The following is a 17,683-nucleotide window of genomic DNA, read 5'->3' as shown; positions in this document are numbered from 1 at the left end:
CTAAGAACTCATGAGTGGCTTTTACATTTAGTAGCAGTTGTCTCGTAGTCTTGATTTCTGTGTCATCGCTATATTTGAGGATTTGCCTGGTTCGCTACAGAAAAGCTTTCCTGATCCCTGATGTAAAGAAGTAAAGTAACGAATACTGACACATTGTAATTGAGCATTTGTGCAGAGACCATGAGCTAGAGTTAGCTAGGTTACTTAGTTAGTTGTCACAAGACATTTTAGTCAGTTACAGGGCAATAATATCAGTGGTGATCCCACAATATTATCAAGGAACTGAAACAGTTCTCTTACCTGGTAATGCCCTAGCCACCACACCGGAAATATAAAGCACTGTGTATGGTAAAACTAGTGTAAGCAATCCTGTTGTATTTCTGGTGATCTAAAAGTATGGTGTTCACACCCGGATGCAGTATTCTTGATACTGAATGACCGAGGTGTGTGTTGCCAGGTGGTCTCAGGCTGGTCTCAACCCTCTCATTCTCCTGTTACTACCTCTGAAGCATTGGTATTATGGGTATGTGCCAACACATCTTACTTGCTTTACATACTTTTTATTGTTTTCATGTAAGCTTTAACATATTCACTGTAAAACAATGTACTATGTTAGGTCAACAGCAGCCTCACATCTGTTTAGTACACCTTGATTGTGTCATTTCCTTGTGTTGAGTTTTAATGCCATGTTATTTTATTTCTCATGGGCCTGCCACATCACTGTACATTATAGGTTTGTAGTAGTAGATCATTCAGGTTTGTGTAAACGCAGTGTGACACTCATAGCAATGAATTGACTAACAAATTTCTTAGAATATAATGACATGATCATCAGAATTCAAGTTTGGGTTTAACTCAGATTATACCATTATCCTCTAGAGTAGATTTAATCATGATGTGGAAGTTAGATATTCTCTTTCCACCGCATCCATCACAAAGTTATTGTACATTTGGGAGATGATAGATGTGTTTTGTGTATTAGTTGTGTCTGTATTGTAATTAATGTATTACCCCCAAATCAGTAATTGTAAGGTCTTTTTTCTCCTCCTCCTCTTCCTCCCTCCTCCTCCCTCCTCCCTCCTCCCCCCCCCTCCTCCTCCTCCTCCTCCTCCTCCTTCTTCTTCTTCTTCTTCTTCTTCTTCTTTTTTGGAAAGGGATCTGGGAGTTGCGTACTCCTGATGAAGTTCTAACAGTGTCATCTGCTCTTTAATTTGAAGGCTTGACAGGGGCTGGACAAAGTATTTCATTGCTGAAGACCTTGGGCACTTGATGGCTGTTGTTAGCAGGTATAGATCTCAGGTGTTCACCATGAAAGCCTGTCCATAAGGCTTTTTGTGGTATAGCTGCTTCACTCCCATGCACAGATTCTTAGTCAGTTATCCTGTTCTTGCGTATTTTATGAAAATGGGTGACTCCTGGACCCAGCCTCAATGACATGAGATCCACAAATCACACCTTCTGTTCAGTTCTTGGTCTCAGTTAATAGTTGTTATATGTTTAGGTTTCCAGGAAAGACTTCACTCAGCCAAGTTAAGAATAGCAGATTTGATTGTGATACAGCATTCCTCTCTATCTGTTTGCTTAACGTAGAACTCAGTGAATAGAGGTGTTTCAAGGATGGGAAAATCACCATATATTTCTATTTTTTTCCCCAGTAATTCATGTGTTTACTTCCTGTTTACCACATGAGTGGGTCCAGCACAGCAGAAGCAACTGCACTGCATTTGGAAGAGTGTTTTTTGAAGATGACTGGGGTGTTTGTTTAATAACAGCCCGTTTGATCGTTGATAAACTTCATAACTTTAGGAACATTCCTGCAGTCTTAGACTAGGATATCACTGTGCCCAGCCACTCTAGCAAGCATCGTTACCTATGGCATTGTTCCTTAGTGATGCTATATGATACCCTGGAGCTGTCTGTAAAATGTTAGTTACTACAACTAGACAAGACTTTTGGAACTTTCATTAGCACCTTTTTGATGGTAATTCATGACTAGGAAAAGAGAAGTTTAATGCACTGTCTTTGAAAGAAAGCTGAATGCCAGTGCATGCAGAAGACTTAAAATTAACAGCATCAATCATGACAGCTGCTGGTATAACAGACATACTTTAGGACAGTGTCATTTTCTGTCCTTTAGGGACAGTGCTGAGGTCACTGGGCAGGACAGCTATGCAGACTCCTTTAATAACCTTATTGATTGTCCTGAAATAGTCAAAGGGATAAATTATTTTCCATGTAACATTTCATGTTTTGTTTTGTTTTGTTTTGTTTTGTTGGGAGAGTAGGTCTTGGTTTATAGCTAGCTAGCCTGGATCTTGCCATATAGACCAGGCCTTAATGTCTCATGCCTGTGGCAGTCTTGCTTGAGCTTCCTCAGTGGTAGAATGACAGGTGTGCAGTAAATGTTGTGGCAGTTAAGGCTTGTCTTTTGCATAATTAATATTTTTTTCTATGATGTCAACCCTCTTTGACATTTGTCTGGAACTTGGAGGAAAAGAGTTGGTTTTATTAAACCAAAGTTTTAAAACGTAGTAATAAATGAATAAACATGTAAAACATGGGGTAGTTCTTTCTTTGCTTACTTTATTCATTTTGGCATTGTATTTTCAGCTCTATTGGAAGAGTAATGTAGGACCAAGTATGTTTTTCTTTTTAACAGCTAGAGAAACTGAGACTGTGGGACTGTAGTTTCTTGTGTAAACTGATATGCTAGGGCTACACTTTTGTTTTTCCTAGTAACTGTTACTGTTCCCACTAGAACACTTAGAGCCAAAGCCGATGGGTGGCCTTCTGTAATCCTAGCACGCCAGCAGAAGAGGTAGAGTTGTAGGATGCTGTCTCAGAAAAAGCAGAAACTACATTAAACAGATTGCTGTCCTTTTTTGCATCTTATTGTCAGGTCTTGAATCCATTGTTAAGTTTACTGAACCTCTTAGGATTTTGTCATCTGAAGTGCTATCTATCTCTTGTCATCTTGTCAGCTGTCACTGGTTTTGCAAACCTGTATAAAATTTAAACTCCTTCATTGTAGACAGCTGCCTAATTTTCAAAAGTTGATTGTCTTTTCCCTGACTATTGTGGCTTCAAACGCAATAGAGATAGATCTCTGCCTGCCTCTGCCTCTCACGTGCTGGGATTAAAAGTGTGCTCACCATGACTAGCAAGCGTCCCTTTAAAAAGAAAGAAAGAAAGAAACAAACTTTTGCTCGCCGGGCAGTGGTGGCGCACACCTGTAATCCCAGCGCTTGGGAGGCAGAGGCAGGTGGATTTCTGAGTTCGAGGCCAGCCAGGGCTATACAGAGAAACCCTGTGTTGTGGTGGGGGGGGAGGGGAAAAAAGAAACTTTTGCTCTATGCTTTCTGAATTACCTGTATTTCAGTTATATTCTCTAGGCCTGCAATTCAGTAGGCTTCTAGTTTACTTTTGACTTACAAAAAGCCTGATTTAGCATGCGTGCTTGTAATCTCTGTCCTAGGAAGTTGAGACAGGAAGATCCATGCTGGCTAACCATTTAGCCAAGTCAGTAAGAGAGCCTGCCTGTGTCAGAAAATAAGGTGGAGAGCAATAGGTGACATTGCATATGACCTGCCTCCACATTCACATGCACACAGTTGTGTGTGTCTCCATCTATTATACATGATGTAATTGAAACATAAAAGCAGAAGTAGTATTGTAGTTGCTCATCACTCAGCTTTAAATGTTAAATTGGTCATCATCTTGATCTTCACAAGTGCCATACTGTTCCTGTGGAGCTATAGTGCTCAGAAACATGGTAGCTATCAGACAACTGCATGTTAAGCCAGTTTGGAGCTGCCCATGGAGACAAGATTAGGGGGTTCAGGCTGATCTTGGCTACATGAGACCATGTCTTCAAAACTAAAACAAACCCTCCTAGGAAAACAGACTTCACTGTACACCCATGTGAATATGGCTCACATGAAAATGATTGCTAGTGCCCAGTGTTGGGGATGGAGAACAATCACAGTGTTCAGGCTGTGCTGGAGAGAGAGTGTGAAATGGCATAATCATGTTGAAAAAAATTGGCAGCTTCTCAAAAAACTGGATATAGACTTGCTCTACATCTAGCTAGGAGAAATGAAAACATATGTCCACAAAAATTTGTACTTGGTGCTCATTTCAGCTTTCTTCAATTTAGCTGATACACTGAAAAGGCATAAATGTCTATCAAAGGAGATTGGGTAAACAACAGGTACACAACATGGATGAAGCTTAGAGACCAAGCTCAGTGCAAGTAGATAATGCACTTGAAAAGTCTGTGCTGTGCCACATATGTACATCAAACTGGAGAATGGGTGGGTCTGATCTGTACACCAGATCTGTGGGCTCCTGGAGCTGGGGAGAGAACTGTCAGAGAGAGAGAGAGAGAGAGAGAGAGAGAGAGAGAGAGAGAGAGAGAGAGAGAGAGAGAGAGAGAGAGAGAGAGAGAGAGAGAGAGAGAGAGAGGTATAAGAGATGGGCTTGAGGATTTATTTAGCTCAGTGGTAGTAGAGCTGGGTTCCATCCTCAGCTTCGGGGGCGTTGTGGGGAGACAAAGTAACAGATGATAGGAGATGGTAATCACTCTACTTCTTAGACTGTACAACTTCTGTACTTTTGAGATGTAAAGAGTTGGTTGGCATGATCAGGCACACCTGTATGCCTAGGTACTAACAGGAGGAGGCTAATATAAGAGCTCATGACCACCCTAGGCAACATAGAAAGATGCCTGTCTCTTAAAACAAACTATGAGGATGGTGACCAAGTCAAGCAAACTGTGATGTCTACTACTGTCTTTTGCCCTCTTTACTGCTTTTGAGTGAACCATGGCTGTTTAGGAATGAATAGTTTTAGAGTGATTGCTCTCCTTTAGCCCTGAGCCGTAGAGGTACTGAAGAGGGCCCTGGGTTCTTCTGCTTCTTCTACCCTCAGTTCTTTTGACATTTCTACCTTTCTAACCTACTTTTGATGATTAAGTATGGCCTTGGAGCACAGTATTCTTGGGTGTTAGAGGCATTTGGTCAGTGCTACAGATCAGTGCCTAAGATGTGATATTCAGGCTCCTTGTTACACAAGCACAGGTCTCTTTCTGGCTGTGCTCATGCTGCCTGGCTGGAAGGCTCATTTATCACTTTGTACCCCCCAGGTTAACTTGGATAGTCTTACTTCTTCTCTAGATAATGTACTGCTTAAAAATGTTAGCTGATCTAACATTTGGTATTTATTAGCTTTATACTTTGTAACATACGCAGAAAGACACAAGGCAAAAGCTAGAAGAGTTACAAGGAAGAAACTTGTAATGATAACATGAGATTTTAAAAACAAAATATATCCCATGTGATAAACAAATTCATGCTGATCTAAATAATAGAATGATAAGTAATGGGAAAAATTGGATAAAAGTGGAAGGAGACAGGTCTGGAGACAAGACAGGAAGATCACAAATAGCAAGTTAACTGGGTCTGTGCTGCAGTTCACAGGGCATCAATATGTGGATACTCAGTGACTGAAAGTTTGAGGAGAAATATATTTGTAAAGTCCAGAATTTCTCTACTGAAGATACAGCAAGTGCTCTTAACCACTGAGCCCTCTGTCTAGCCCTTATCCAGGGGTATTTCTAGAAAGCACCTCCTTTACAATTTTCCTGGTCATGAAAGACTAGAAGCTACCACAGGCAGGCAAGACAGTAACAAGTAAAAACAGTAAAATGTGATGTGAAGGCTTTATTTGAACCCCCAAACAGACAAAAGCTTGAGCACGGAGAATGGAGAGGTTTGGGGGGTATGATTTGGTGAACAGTATCCTTTAGACATTATCTTTTCCTAGTTCAGGTCACTGCTCCATGTCTACACAAGATGATAGCATTAAAGTGAGGGATTATATGGAACCACAGTGTCATTGCAACGTTTCTGTAAGACAAACTAATAGCCCTTGGAAATTGCTGAGTTATTTTATCAGTTTTTGCAAAAAAATTGCTGGCAGTTATTTTAAGAGGTGGGGAAATTCTTTGTGTACACACTAACTTGTCAGTCACTTGTGGCGTATGGGGACTCCACAGCCTGTTAGACACTGGATCAAGGTGAAACTGGACTTGCTTGGAGGAAGGCACTGGGTTTGAAGTAAATACTGATTTGAATATATCTAGGTGATTGCAGCTATGTATGCAATATAAGACCATTCCAGTTTATCCAAATATTCCTTTGTATAAGAGAAGGGTTTAGCTACCATTGCACAATTGGAGATCTTGCTGGTTGTGAAGGAATCCCACTTGAAGCCAGAGTACTTGTAATGATGTGGTTTCTCTAAGCTCACTTACTCATTTTACCATACTTTGGAGGATTTTTTTTTTAAAAATCTGTAGATGTTTTTTACTTTGCCAGAGAAACAGAAGAACCAACATTTCTGAAGGGCTTCAAGTCCTACAGTTTTTGTACCTTGCCCATAGTACTTAAGTATGATGCAGATTGCTCAAGTCTGTCTGGTCCTGTAAGCAAAAGTAGAAGTGTGTTTGAGCAGTTGGTATATTTGAGGTGGGTGAGAAGGTGAAGGTGGGGGATTGGAGCTTATACCTCACCTAGTACAAAATGGGATTAGAAACACTTGAGGATGCTTCTGGGATTCCTGTAAACTTTTTGCTTCCCTTTAAAAATGATGTGTAGTTCTTTGCTTCATTTTCCTTCTCAAGCTGGTGTGTTGAAAGAACCCACAGTGTCTCATACTTCTGCTAGGGAATAGCAATATAGAAGGTAAGTTGTATATACAAAGGTCCCTAAAGAGGTATGTTCTGAGACCCAAACAGTTAAGTATAGCACTATAATGCAGAGATAAGCCCCACTTTACAAGAAGCACATAAGTAGCAGATACACACCAGGGTGGATTGAAGCTTCCTAAAACTACTGGCCTCAGACTACTTGTCCAGAGAGATAAGGAAACAAGTGTCTTTGAGCTTGGATGTAAAGCTTGAAGAAGGTATCTCAGAAGCTAAGCTATAGACGGTAAGCAAACAGATGGTGGCAGATATCATCCAACAATACAAAGTACAGTGTAGTTTGGGCTCATGTGGATGGACATTGCAGAGAGTTTTAGCAAAGTTGCGAGAGTGTCAGGTCCAAGAGTTAAGATTCCCTTCTATAAACAAACATCCAAGTCTAGCAGAGGTTTTAAGCAGGGTGTGTTAATTACCAGTGATTTAGAAACCATTATAGCATGACTATTAAACCATAAATTACCTTCTTACAGCTGTTGTTTGCTTGTACTTAAGTTTGGGGGTAATTTTAAAGGTTAGGTTTGAGGGAAACATTTGAAAAGATAGATCCTTAATCTAATTTAGCACTTCTTAATTTAACCATCACCTGCAGAAGATAGTTGGATGAATACTAGGCCTTAAATTGCCTAATAGCTTTTTATATTTGTTTAGAGAATTACAGATCCTTTGTGTTTTATAAGTATTTATTTTAGTGAAATGAACTATAATTTCAAAATGGTTACATAGATTTTTAAATAGGGCCTTTGACAGCTATGAAGTAATTTGCACAGCAGATTGGATTGCTTTAATGTCTTGTTTCTTGGAGGGAGACTTGATTGATCAAGTTTATTTGCATCTGAAACTGTATTTGCCTAGAGAGTTGTTGTCCTTGTGGTTTTATAAGGCAGTTAGGCATGCCTTTTAGAAGAAAAAGATTCGAATCACATCTAACTCACTGTATAGTATTTGTAACATGTTATAGCTGACTGTAAAAACAGACTAAATAGGTTGCTGAAAGTGTAAAGCTGCGAACCTTGCCTGCACCTCAAGAGCAGGCACTTCACTTAGATGTGTTTATTAAATATTGAATGCCAGTGTCTAAGCTAAAGAAACTTGAGTGATCACTTATTCCATGTCAATGTTTTCATCATAAAGAGCGCATAAGTCAGGCCAAACGCTATGACTGAACCCAGAATCACAGAGTACACTGAACCAAGGCTTTGATGCTGCTGCAGACGCTCCTCCCATGTTAGGCAGATGGGAACCTGTCCTGGAGTTGCAGTTTAGGCTGTTGTTAGGGTACTTGGGCTACCATACGCAGGGGCATAATCCAGACAACCAGAATGAAATGCCATTGAATCTTCAGAAACCCCTTGAACTTCAGAGAAAGGTCAGGGTGGCTAGTAAGGACACTGTGCTACCAAACCTAGCAACTTGAGGACAATTCCAAGTCCCATAGGGTGAGAAGAGAGAACCAAATTTCCTAAAGTTGTCCTCACAACTACCATACATGCACCATACATGCCATGGTACCAACCACAAAAAGAAACACACACACACTTTTTTGAAGTATGTATTTGTCCATGGACTTTTAAAGACATGCTGTGGAAGACCTAGAGAATATACTTACAGGACACTTACTAAAGTCATTGGCATGACCACAGTCTTCCCTGGTACCACAGGGAAGAGACAAGTGTAAAGAAGCTATTCAGTTCAGAGTCATTTTTAGACTGATACTTGTTTTTTTTTTGAAGTTTTGAGCTCATCTGAATGATTCTGCAGGTTGCCCTTTTTTGGCAGTGGGACTTGCCAATGGCACACCATGCTTACATATATAAAATATTTGGCCAGAGCAGCCCTGCACTCTTCAAAATTAGAGACCCCAAGGAGCTTTTGCTATATCAATAGAAAAATTTCATATCAGAATTTATTAATTTTTGGTAGTGTCTTGTTTGTTGTTTGAGACAGGGTTTCCCTATGTAGCACCCTGGCTTCCTTGGTACTCAGTTCTATAGACCAGGCTATCCCTAAATTTAAAGATCCACCTGCCTCTGCCTCCTAAGCACTGAGATTAAAGGCGTGCATCACTATCGCCCAGATCAGAATTTAGAGTTGAAGAAATGTTTTAGAGTTATAGGGACACTAGTCCTTCTAAACCCTCCTGAGAAGGTCTTGGTCCTCAGGAATCCCCGGATCAATGGCTAAGACTTTGGGCTGTGGTTGCCAGGCTGGTTTATAAATTGTTTCCCTGAGTTTGAACTACTTGTAGCATTTCTAAAATTTTAATTCTTTGGTTGTAGAAAAGTTACAGTTCCACTTTCTGGTATTCAAATAGTATGTGTTAGGGCCTAGAACACATTTCTGTGTTGTTCAGAATGACAGCTTTGACCATTCATCTACTGTTTATTAATTAGCCAGGGATATTTGTGTGCGAGCCCATAGGGGCTGACCACCTGTACCTGATGAGCATGTAATAATGTGTATGTAGTATAGATAAGTAAGGCCAGCGGCCTCCCTTGAAGCCACTGAATGTCTGCAAACCCCAGATCCTCAAGTGAACTTTCATGAGAGCCTCTTTGGTGCTGCTGTTGGTAGATAGCCTACTGAAGTGGTGTGTCTTTATTCCCAGGGCAGGCTAGGTACTAGTTTCTTTGCAGGTACATAGTTTTCTGTTGACTCCTAGTATTTGAGCACACATCTGTTGCTGAGGTGGTGCTTTGGCTGTATGCATTTTTAGTAGCAATTACTTTTATTTTGCATATGTATATATGTTAACAACTAGAGCTAAATGAGCCCCATCCCAATCTTATTTTATTATGGCTGTAGCCAGATTAACTTAGATGTGACTCTACTCTAATTTACTGAGGCTCTGTAACAGAGCCCGAGGAGCCCAAAAGTAGTTTCCTCTTCTCTCCTCTCCTCCCCTCCCCTCCCGTCCCCTCCCCTCTCTTCATATCTTCATTGTACACAACTTAGAATTTAAATTCTTTTACAGAGACCAGTTCAAACAAAGATCAGTTATTTAATTCAGTATAACCAAGCACTTTTTGCAAAGAAATGTATTTTCTTTATATAACAAATTATTATTTATATAAATATATAAATAAAATATATTTGTGTAAAATAGTTTGATAATTGTGTCCTATTTATAAGAACATATTTGGTCTGTCCTGATGTTGAATGTACCACCATTCCATCTGCTGTTAAGCCTTTTCTATAGGAAAATTAGCTGCACATAAGTGCTTTGGTGTCTTCAGGCTGGGCATATACATGTTTTTGGAATCAGTGTGGAAAAGAATTGGTGCTTCCCATACTGATACCTTAATATGAGAGAACATTCTCATTCTAGGTTTTCACTTTTCCTAGGTCATAAAATTACTCCTTAACATCAGAAATGCCGGTGGAAGGGGTGAAGAGATGGAGTGGCTAGTTTGTAGCAAGTTTTTAAACTAATGAAAGTAATAGTCACTGGAGGGTTTGGGTGGGATAGAGAGAGAGAGAGAGAGAGAAGTTTTTATGAATGGACCATCATTCATTTCTGTATATGTGGATTTGGTCCTGTCTGTAATGAAGCTTGTTGCCCGTGCTGAAGAATTAGAGCATATTTGCTGATGTGATCATTTGTTGCCCAACATTGGCTCAGGTATTTAGATATCTTACCTGTTGACCAAAGCATAAGAGTAGTTCAGCAAACTGGCCTTATTTGTATCCTCATGTATCCTGGAGAAGCCAGGAAGCTGCAGTAGGGAGGACCTGAAGGTTGTGCTGTTAGGTACACTACCTGGCCTTGACAGGTTGGTTGAACGTTCAGGAGCTCCCTTTTTCTGTCTCTGTTCATCTCCTTCTTCTGTAAGACTACATCAGTGCACACGGCCTGCACCAAAACAGATACCATTTCTTATCTTCATAATACTAACATCTGTTCTGATTCTTCAAATACTGCACACAAGCTTGTCTTCACCCAGGCTCTTATCACTGCTGCTATTTCTGACAACCTGGAGTTCCTTCATCTTTGCTGCAGCCTTGATCTGTAGGAGTGGCTGGCTTGAAAGTCCAAGTGGAGAGGAGCTTGGGTGTACACAACATGCCTTCCCTTTGCCTTCATCTGCAGTGGTTATTTTATTTATTTGCTTTTTACTTGGCATTGAGGTGTAAACTATAGCCTGGTAAAGGACAGCACAAAATTTGAAGTTTTAGCATGAGGCCAATTGGTTCTGTCTCTACGTGGGGGTGCTCTGCGGGTGGCTTCCCTTGGCCTTGTGTTTAGTTTGCAATGGGCTTAATTGAAAGGACCCTCAAATCAAGGTGCTTTTCCATACATAACAAGGCCTTATGTAGCTCAAGCTGGCCTCAAATTCATTAGGTTTAACAGCAGTGCTAGGGATCAAACCTAGGACTTTGTGTATACAGAGAAAACACACCTAACCCCCTACAGCTGAAATCTTCTTTTGACCCCGAGTGTCAAAGTTTCAAATAGGTTAAAGTATAGGGCAACTTGTTTCACGGTTGCTTTATACTGCCTGATAACAAATCCCCCAAAACAGCTGGGTTTTGTTTCTTTGTCTATGAAGTGCTTTCATATTTGTAGCTGTATTTCTCTTTGAAGGAATATGTTAGGTAGGGCTGTTTAGTTGTTAAAACCGACAGCACCTTTTCACCTAAAGGTGAAGAAAGTTCTGTGGACCTTTGGAGGCAAGGGCTTAGTCTCAGGTAGTGTGGGTCTCAACCTGTGGCTCATAGCCATCTCAGGTTGCATATCAGGTTTTTACATTACAATTCATAACAGTAGCAAAATTAATTACAGTTATGAAGTAGCAACAAAAATAATTTTATGTTGAGGAGAGCTGTCACAGCGTTAGGAAAGTCTAGAGAGATCTTTTGATTTTTCTCCTTTTCTTAGAGAACTGTACTCCCAGGCAACTGGTCTCATGATGCAGGCTCGTGTTACTGACTGCAGACATTCTCTGAGGTTGTGCTTAACAGTCCGCATTCCCCCACTGTGCTGTTCCATGTCCTCTGCTTGAAACATTTTCTCTGGTCAACTTCATCCATTTGAATGCCCATTTGGTGTTTGGGACATTGGTTCTTCTTGAATATTACAGGCATCCAAACTTGAAGTTCTTAATCAGTGGTCAGTAATCAGTGGTCCAACCATCCCTACCCAAACACAAGCCACCCTCTTCCCGTCACCCCCAGTATTCCCATGCTGGATGAACTACTTGCCTTGTAGTATTTGGGAACACAACATTTTTTTTATGTTACATGGCTACAAAGGAGGGGCTGCTATGTGTAGAAACATTGGCTAGCATTCCTTCCCTCAAGTTTGGGTCTGTGAATGGTCGTGCATTGTGAAAGTGTTTGGCACCACTTAGAAGCTATGCACAATAGCGATCAGAGAGCCTGTGTCAGCTGGGGATTGGTGCAGACATAACTTACAGCACAGTCAATGTATCGCTTGTCTGGGGGGGGTTGGTTTTTTTTTTTTTTTTTAAGACAGTGACTTCATCCCCTTGGGAATTTGTATAAACCACAGTTACCTTTTATTGCCTTGTATGGGTTGTCCATGCCAATCACAGCCGCAGGGGAGCAGGCCCAGTTAGAATAATTAGATTGAGGAGTGAATGTCACACTTCTAATTTCATTCTCTTTTCAAGGGATTACTAGTGTCCGTTTAATAAAACGAGATTAGTCCTCTGCAACAGACGTATTTGAAAGCTGTCAGTATAATTGTGACAGCTCAAAAGAAGCATTTTTAGCACTCCTATGTTTATAATAGATGGTTGCACAGGGTGTGAGGGTGTGCGTCTGTGTCATAAGAGCGTATGATAGATAGCTCCTTTTGAAGGTATACATACAACATTGAAACTGTGGAATATTGGACAGTTGCCATAATAAAGTCATTAAGTACTCAAACAGTGGTTAATGCTCTGTCTTGTATTGAATGTTTTAGGAAACCTCGCATCAATTCTCAGCTGGTGGCACAGCAGGTGGCCCAGCAGTACGCCACTCCACCTCCCCCTAAGAAGGAGAAGAAGGAGAAGGTCGAAAAGCCTGAAAAAGAAAAACCAGAGAAAGACAAGGACATTAGCCCCAGTGTCACCAAGAAAAACACCAACAAGAAAACAAAGTAAGTTTCTGGGTACTACAAACAGTGTATTATTTTGCACTTGAATCAGACATAAATGATGATTTATTTTTATTTTTCTGGGTCTTTTCTTTGCCCCTTAGACCAAAGTCTGATATTCTGAAAGATCCTCCTAGTGAAGCTAACAGCATACAGTCTGCTAACGCTACAACAAAGACCAGCGAAACGAACCACACCTCAAGGTACAGTGAAACTGGAGGGAAATACTAAGGGTTAGCACATACTTAAGAGATTTTTTAAACTGAAGGGAATGGAAGGAGGAGCTAGAAGTTCTGCTGGCTGATGATCATTTCTCTTACTGCTAAAGTGGTCAGCACAGTTAATGGACAGCTTAAATCTGTGGGCACAGGACTAGGAAGGCTTGTGTTGATGTTGTCACTTCTTAAATGGTTCCCTTGACTATTTCAGGCCCCGGCTGAAGAATGTGGACAGGAGCACCGCACAGCAGTTGGCAGTAACTGTAGGCAACGTCACCGTCATTATCACAGACTTTAAGGAAAAGACTCGCTCCTCCTCTACGTCATCCTCCACAGTGACCTCCAGTGCAGGGTCAGAACAGCAGAACCAGAGCAGCTCTGGGTCAGAGAGCACAGACAAAGGCTCCTCCCGCTCCTCCACGCCAAAGGGCGACATGTCAGCAGTAAATGATGAATCTTTCTGAAATTGCACATGGAATTGTGAAACTATGAATCAGGGTATGAGATTCAAACCCTCCACCTGCCCATGCTGCTTGCACCCTGGAGAGTCTTCTGTGGACGACGGTGTAGTGACGCTGCCAGGAGAGGCAGGCTCTGCTTGCCGTGGGCATCTGGCTACCAAGGAATTTCGTACCCTGACAGTTACTCTTGACACTTTTATGTATTCCATTGTTTTATATGATTTTCCTAACAATCATTTATAATTGGATGTGCTCCTGAATCTACTTTTTATATATAAAAAAAATCTGCTGTGCACAATTTTCCATGTACATTACAACTGGTTTTGTTTCTGTTTTGTTGAAGAGGGTTGGGAGGGGGGAGGGAACTTTTATTTATTGTGTTCACAGACTCCATCCTGTCAGCATATCCTCTTAAATTTAGTTCTTTCTTCCAGCTATACTCTGTACTATCAGTTTTGATATAACTATATATATAAATATAAAATTATATATAAAGGGTTATTTGAAACCAATCCATGGCAACGCTGGTGCTTGATACACTGTGAAGTGAATACAACATTGAACAGTTGACACAGATCTGGGACAGTCCCTTCTATGAAAGTGCTGAAATATAATTAAAATCAGTCTTACATGAAGTATGTTCCAACCTGCGTGGGAACTTGACTCTCTCATCTGTCTTTAAGAGTACTGGATAATATAAAAAATATATTTTTTAAACAATGTGATCTCAAATTTAAAGACTGCTCCAGATAGCCTGCATTTGCGATGGGCTAATTGACAAATGACAAGTGGTTCAGTTGGAGGGCTTTGACCATTCGGAAGTAACAAGACTAGCTCCAGAATGCCAAGTATTCGTGTAAATTATGGTTACATGTTAACATTGCTGTTTTTATTAAGCACTCATGAAAATATGGTGTTCTGTATCTCGAATTCCGGCCTTTTTCCAGACCTCTGCTCATGCCTGAGGTATATCTAGCAGCTGTCTCTTAGTTCTAGGGTTGCAGTAGTGCATTTTAATCCACTCCACCCAGGGAAGTGGTCCCACGTCTACTTCCCCTGTGATATTATTGCAGTGGTGGATTTTGTGATCATGGCCTGTTTGTTCCTCCCCTACCCCATCTTCCACATAAACCCTACCAATGCAGTTTTTAGTCTTTCTTCTTAAAACTTAGTATGGTCCCTTAACCAAGGGTCGTCAACCACACATCCAGACCTGACACAGAGACCTTCCAGTCTCTGGAGTCAATTCTTAGTTCCTTGTGTGGGAAAGTACCACAGGGGTGCATTGGTGAGTTGCAGGGAAAGCTTGCTTCCCAGGAGAGTGAATGAATAGGTATTTGTTGACTGAAATCTGAAAGTTTCTTTTCATTTTTACCATTTTGTGGGGTGGGGGATAATCAAAGACCACTAATAAGTTTATCACCCCATCTCATCCCAAGTCTGGGTGACTCTGCTTTGCTCTTAGATTCAGGGTATCTCTCCTATCTGGCTTTACCTTCATATCCACTGAGTTTGTAGTGCTTAAATCATGTTAAGCATGAGAATGTGGTGTTAACCTTCCTTTAGTTTATCACACTTGAGGACTCATAGGAGAGCCTGTAAGGAAATATCACATCTTGGTGTTAAAAGAACCGGGTTTGCTTAGTAAAGAATTTGTATCTGTGGAGGCAACAAGTAAGAACATCTTAACAGCTTGAATTGAGTAGCCAGCAGGAACGGCTCCATTCACATTTACATTCAAACCAGTCATTTGATGCGTACGAGTCTGTCCACAAAGGCAGTGCTGTTTGTCAATGGGCTCCTGGTCTCCACGCATGGACAATGCTCCCCTCTTTTTAAAACAGTGCTTGTGTCTGGGATACAAGCTATACTTACCTTTTTAAATACCTTTTTAAAGTATTTATTAATGAACCAAAGGAAATCAGGTGCTTTCTGTAAGCATCAAAATATATAATACATAGTGATTTGACTATGAATTTTAAATCCACATTTTAATATTAGTGGGGTATTGCAAAGACATTCCTTCTAAAGTTTTAATATTACTTTTATTAAGGGTCTCAGGGAGGGTTAATTAGTCAGCCATATTTATTTTCCAGAGGTGTAAGGAATTGCTAAGTTTTTTAATTAACTTTTTAAAAAAATTAAATGCCACCAAATTCATGTGGATTGCACTGCTCTTTGAACCAATAAGTGTTGGTATGCACTTTGTTCAGAAACACTGTGTACTTTTTCAAAATGAGTTTCATGTAAAGTGATTGGACCCCCTAGATTAGTGGAAAAGGCTGATTTACCAGCTCCTCATAGGCTACTAATTCATTCATCGCTGGTGTCTTGGGTTTTCAGTTTTGCCTCCATGATAAATTAAAAAATGAGGAGAGGTGAAGGGAAGGAAGGACCACTTCAGAACAAGTGGGATGAACTTGCCTTGAGGTAGAAACTGCAGTGGTGGAGTCTAAGCAATCAGATGTTCCTGGCCGCCGTGTCTCAGCTGTCATGGGCTGCGTTGGGGTAGAGAGGTGATAGGTGCCACAAGATGACATCCTCAGGCATGCGTTCTGGAAATGGAATTCCTATTAGCTTCCTGCATTTACAGTTTGCCCTACTATAGTACTTAGTAGGTAAAAACACTAGTGTAGCTTACAGAGACATTAAGAGGACCAGAAATACTTGGTATTCAGTGGCACAGAAAGCAGATTAAAACAAAAAGCACAGTGTTAAGGCTTGCAAGTTTCCTGTACATGTAGTACATGATCTTTCACACTCGTGTGCACACACAAAGAGCTGAGCTGACATGCTCTGCCCGAGTCATGCAGTTGGAGGGGGGGGAAAGACATCTTGACACCCACGAGAATATTTTAATCAAAACCTTTCAGTTTGGATCTGGAGACTTCAAAACATTGGCAGACGCTTCTGTGAGTTTAGCTCCACTAAGATGTCTCGCCTGCCTTATTAAGACCATTCTCAGTCTACATTTTTAAGCTGCCGTATCTTAAATTATTGAGAATTTATTAATTGCTGAATATATAATAACCTTTGCTTGTATGTTACCGAAAATGGTTTAAGAGCCAACATTTAGAGTGTGACAATGGAGCTGAACAGTTTCTAACGCGCAAGCAGTTCTGTTCTTGTGTATGACTTGTAACCTTAATTTACTGTGTAAAGATGGTTACATTATTTCCTTAGCTTTGTTTGTTGGAGACAGATAGCGAATGCTTGTTAAGTATGTCAGAACATAATCTTCCCTTGTGAACTTTTGTTAATGTCTTATACGAGCTCTATTTTCCATTTGCCCAGAAAGATGGCTTGTATAACGCTTTGGAAGTTTCTGCTCCGTCCGTCTTAGAGCTGACAGTCTGTTAGGTTTGTTTTCTCTTCATGCTAAAGTGTCGGTGGTTTTGTGAACTGGTCAGAAATTCACAGGTCTTAAATGTTTGGGGGAAATTTATATTGGACACTGCTCTTTGTCTAGCAAATAAAAGATGTTAATATATTCCTGTTATTGGCATGTGCACGACTATGTTATTAGAAGCCACTTTATCATTTTCCTGCTTTAAATAGAAATGTCTATTTATGAATTCTGCTTGTAGTTTTTTCACAAATAAAATAGTAAAATTTACATTGGAGATGATTATTTTTGTTCCATAGGTTTTCATCCTTAGAAAAGCCTGATTTCATCCCCCCCACCACACACACACACACATACCTGTAGAATGTTTTCATTGTAGATGGTTGTGAGCCACCATGTGGTTGCTGGGATTTGAACTCATGACCTCTAGAAGAGCAGTCAGTGCTCTTAACTGCTGAGCCATCTCACCAGCCCTGTAGAATGTTTTCAGAAGGGATAGAAAGTATTATTTCCTTCAGTACTTCAGTTACCACAGCTAAAGTTATTTTGAGTGTCTTAGTGTGCAGATCCCATGGTACAAGAAAAAATTGACCTAAAGAATCATCAAGACTTGGAAGAAAGCAAATTGTGTGTCTGTGCTCCCTTACGGTAGACTATGATGATCTGAAGAAGGAACTGGAGGTGTCTTCGAATGTTTGAAAGCCCTCAGACAGCCCTTGCTCTCCACAGAGCTCACTAACCCTGTTGTGCCCAGATGGAGTGAAACAGCATGTCTAACCCACAAGGCTGGCC

At 40.6% G+C, this 17,683-nt stretch overlaps 1 protein-coding gene across 1 annotated transcript in view; it reads left to right on the top strand.

Moving 5' to 3' along the window:
• Rybp (RING1 and YY1 binding protein) overlaps window positions 1–17,161 on the top strand; it is a 51,686-nt gene extending 34,525 nt beyond the window's left edge. The window contains exons 3-5 of the mRNA XM_028773041.1: window positions 12,693–12,869; window positions 12,971–13,069; window positions 13,296–17,161. Of these exons, the coding sequence (XP_028628874.1) occupies window positions 12,693–12,869; window positions 12,971–13,069; window positions 13,296–13,548 (529 nt within the window). The 3' untranslated portion in view covers window positions 13,549–17,161. The remainder of the gene's footprint in view (window positions 1–12,692; window positions 12,870–12,970; window positions 13,070–13,295) is intronic.
• Window positions 17,162–17,683: the final 522 nt, after the last annotated feature.

This window comes from Grammomys surdaster, unplaced genomic scaffold, assembly GCF_004785775.1.
Source record: "Grammomys surdaster isolate TR1022 unplaced genomic scaffold, NIH_TR_1.0 220, whole genome shotgun sequence".
Classification (NCBI taxonomy): Eukaryota; Metazoa; Chordata; class Mammalia; order Rodentia; family Muridae; genus Grammomys; species Grammomys surdaster.
The sequence above is the reverse complement of the archived record's forward strand: the minus strand, read 5'-3'. Positions and strand labels throughout refer to the sequence as shown.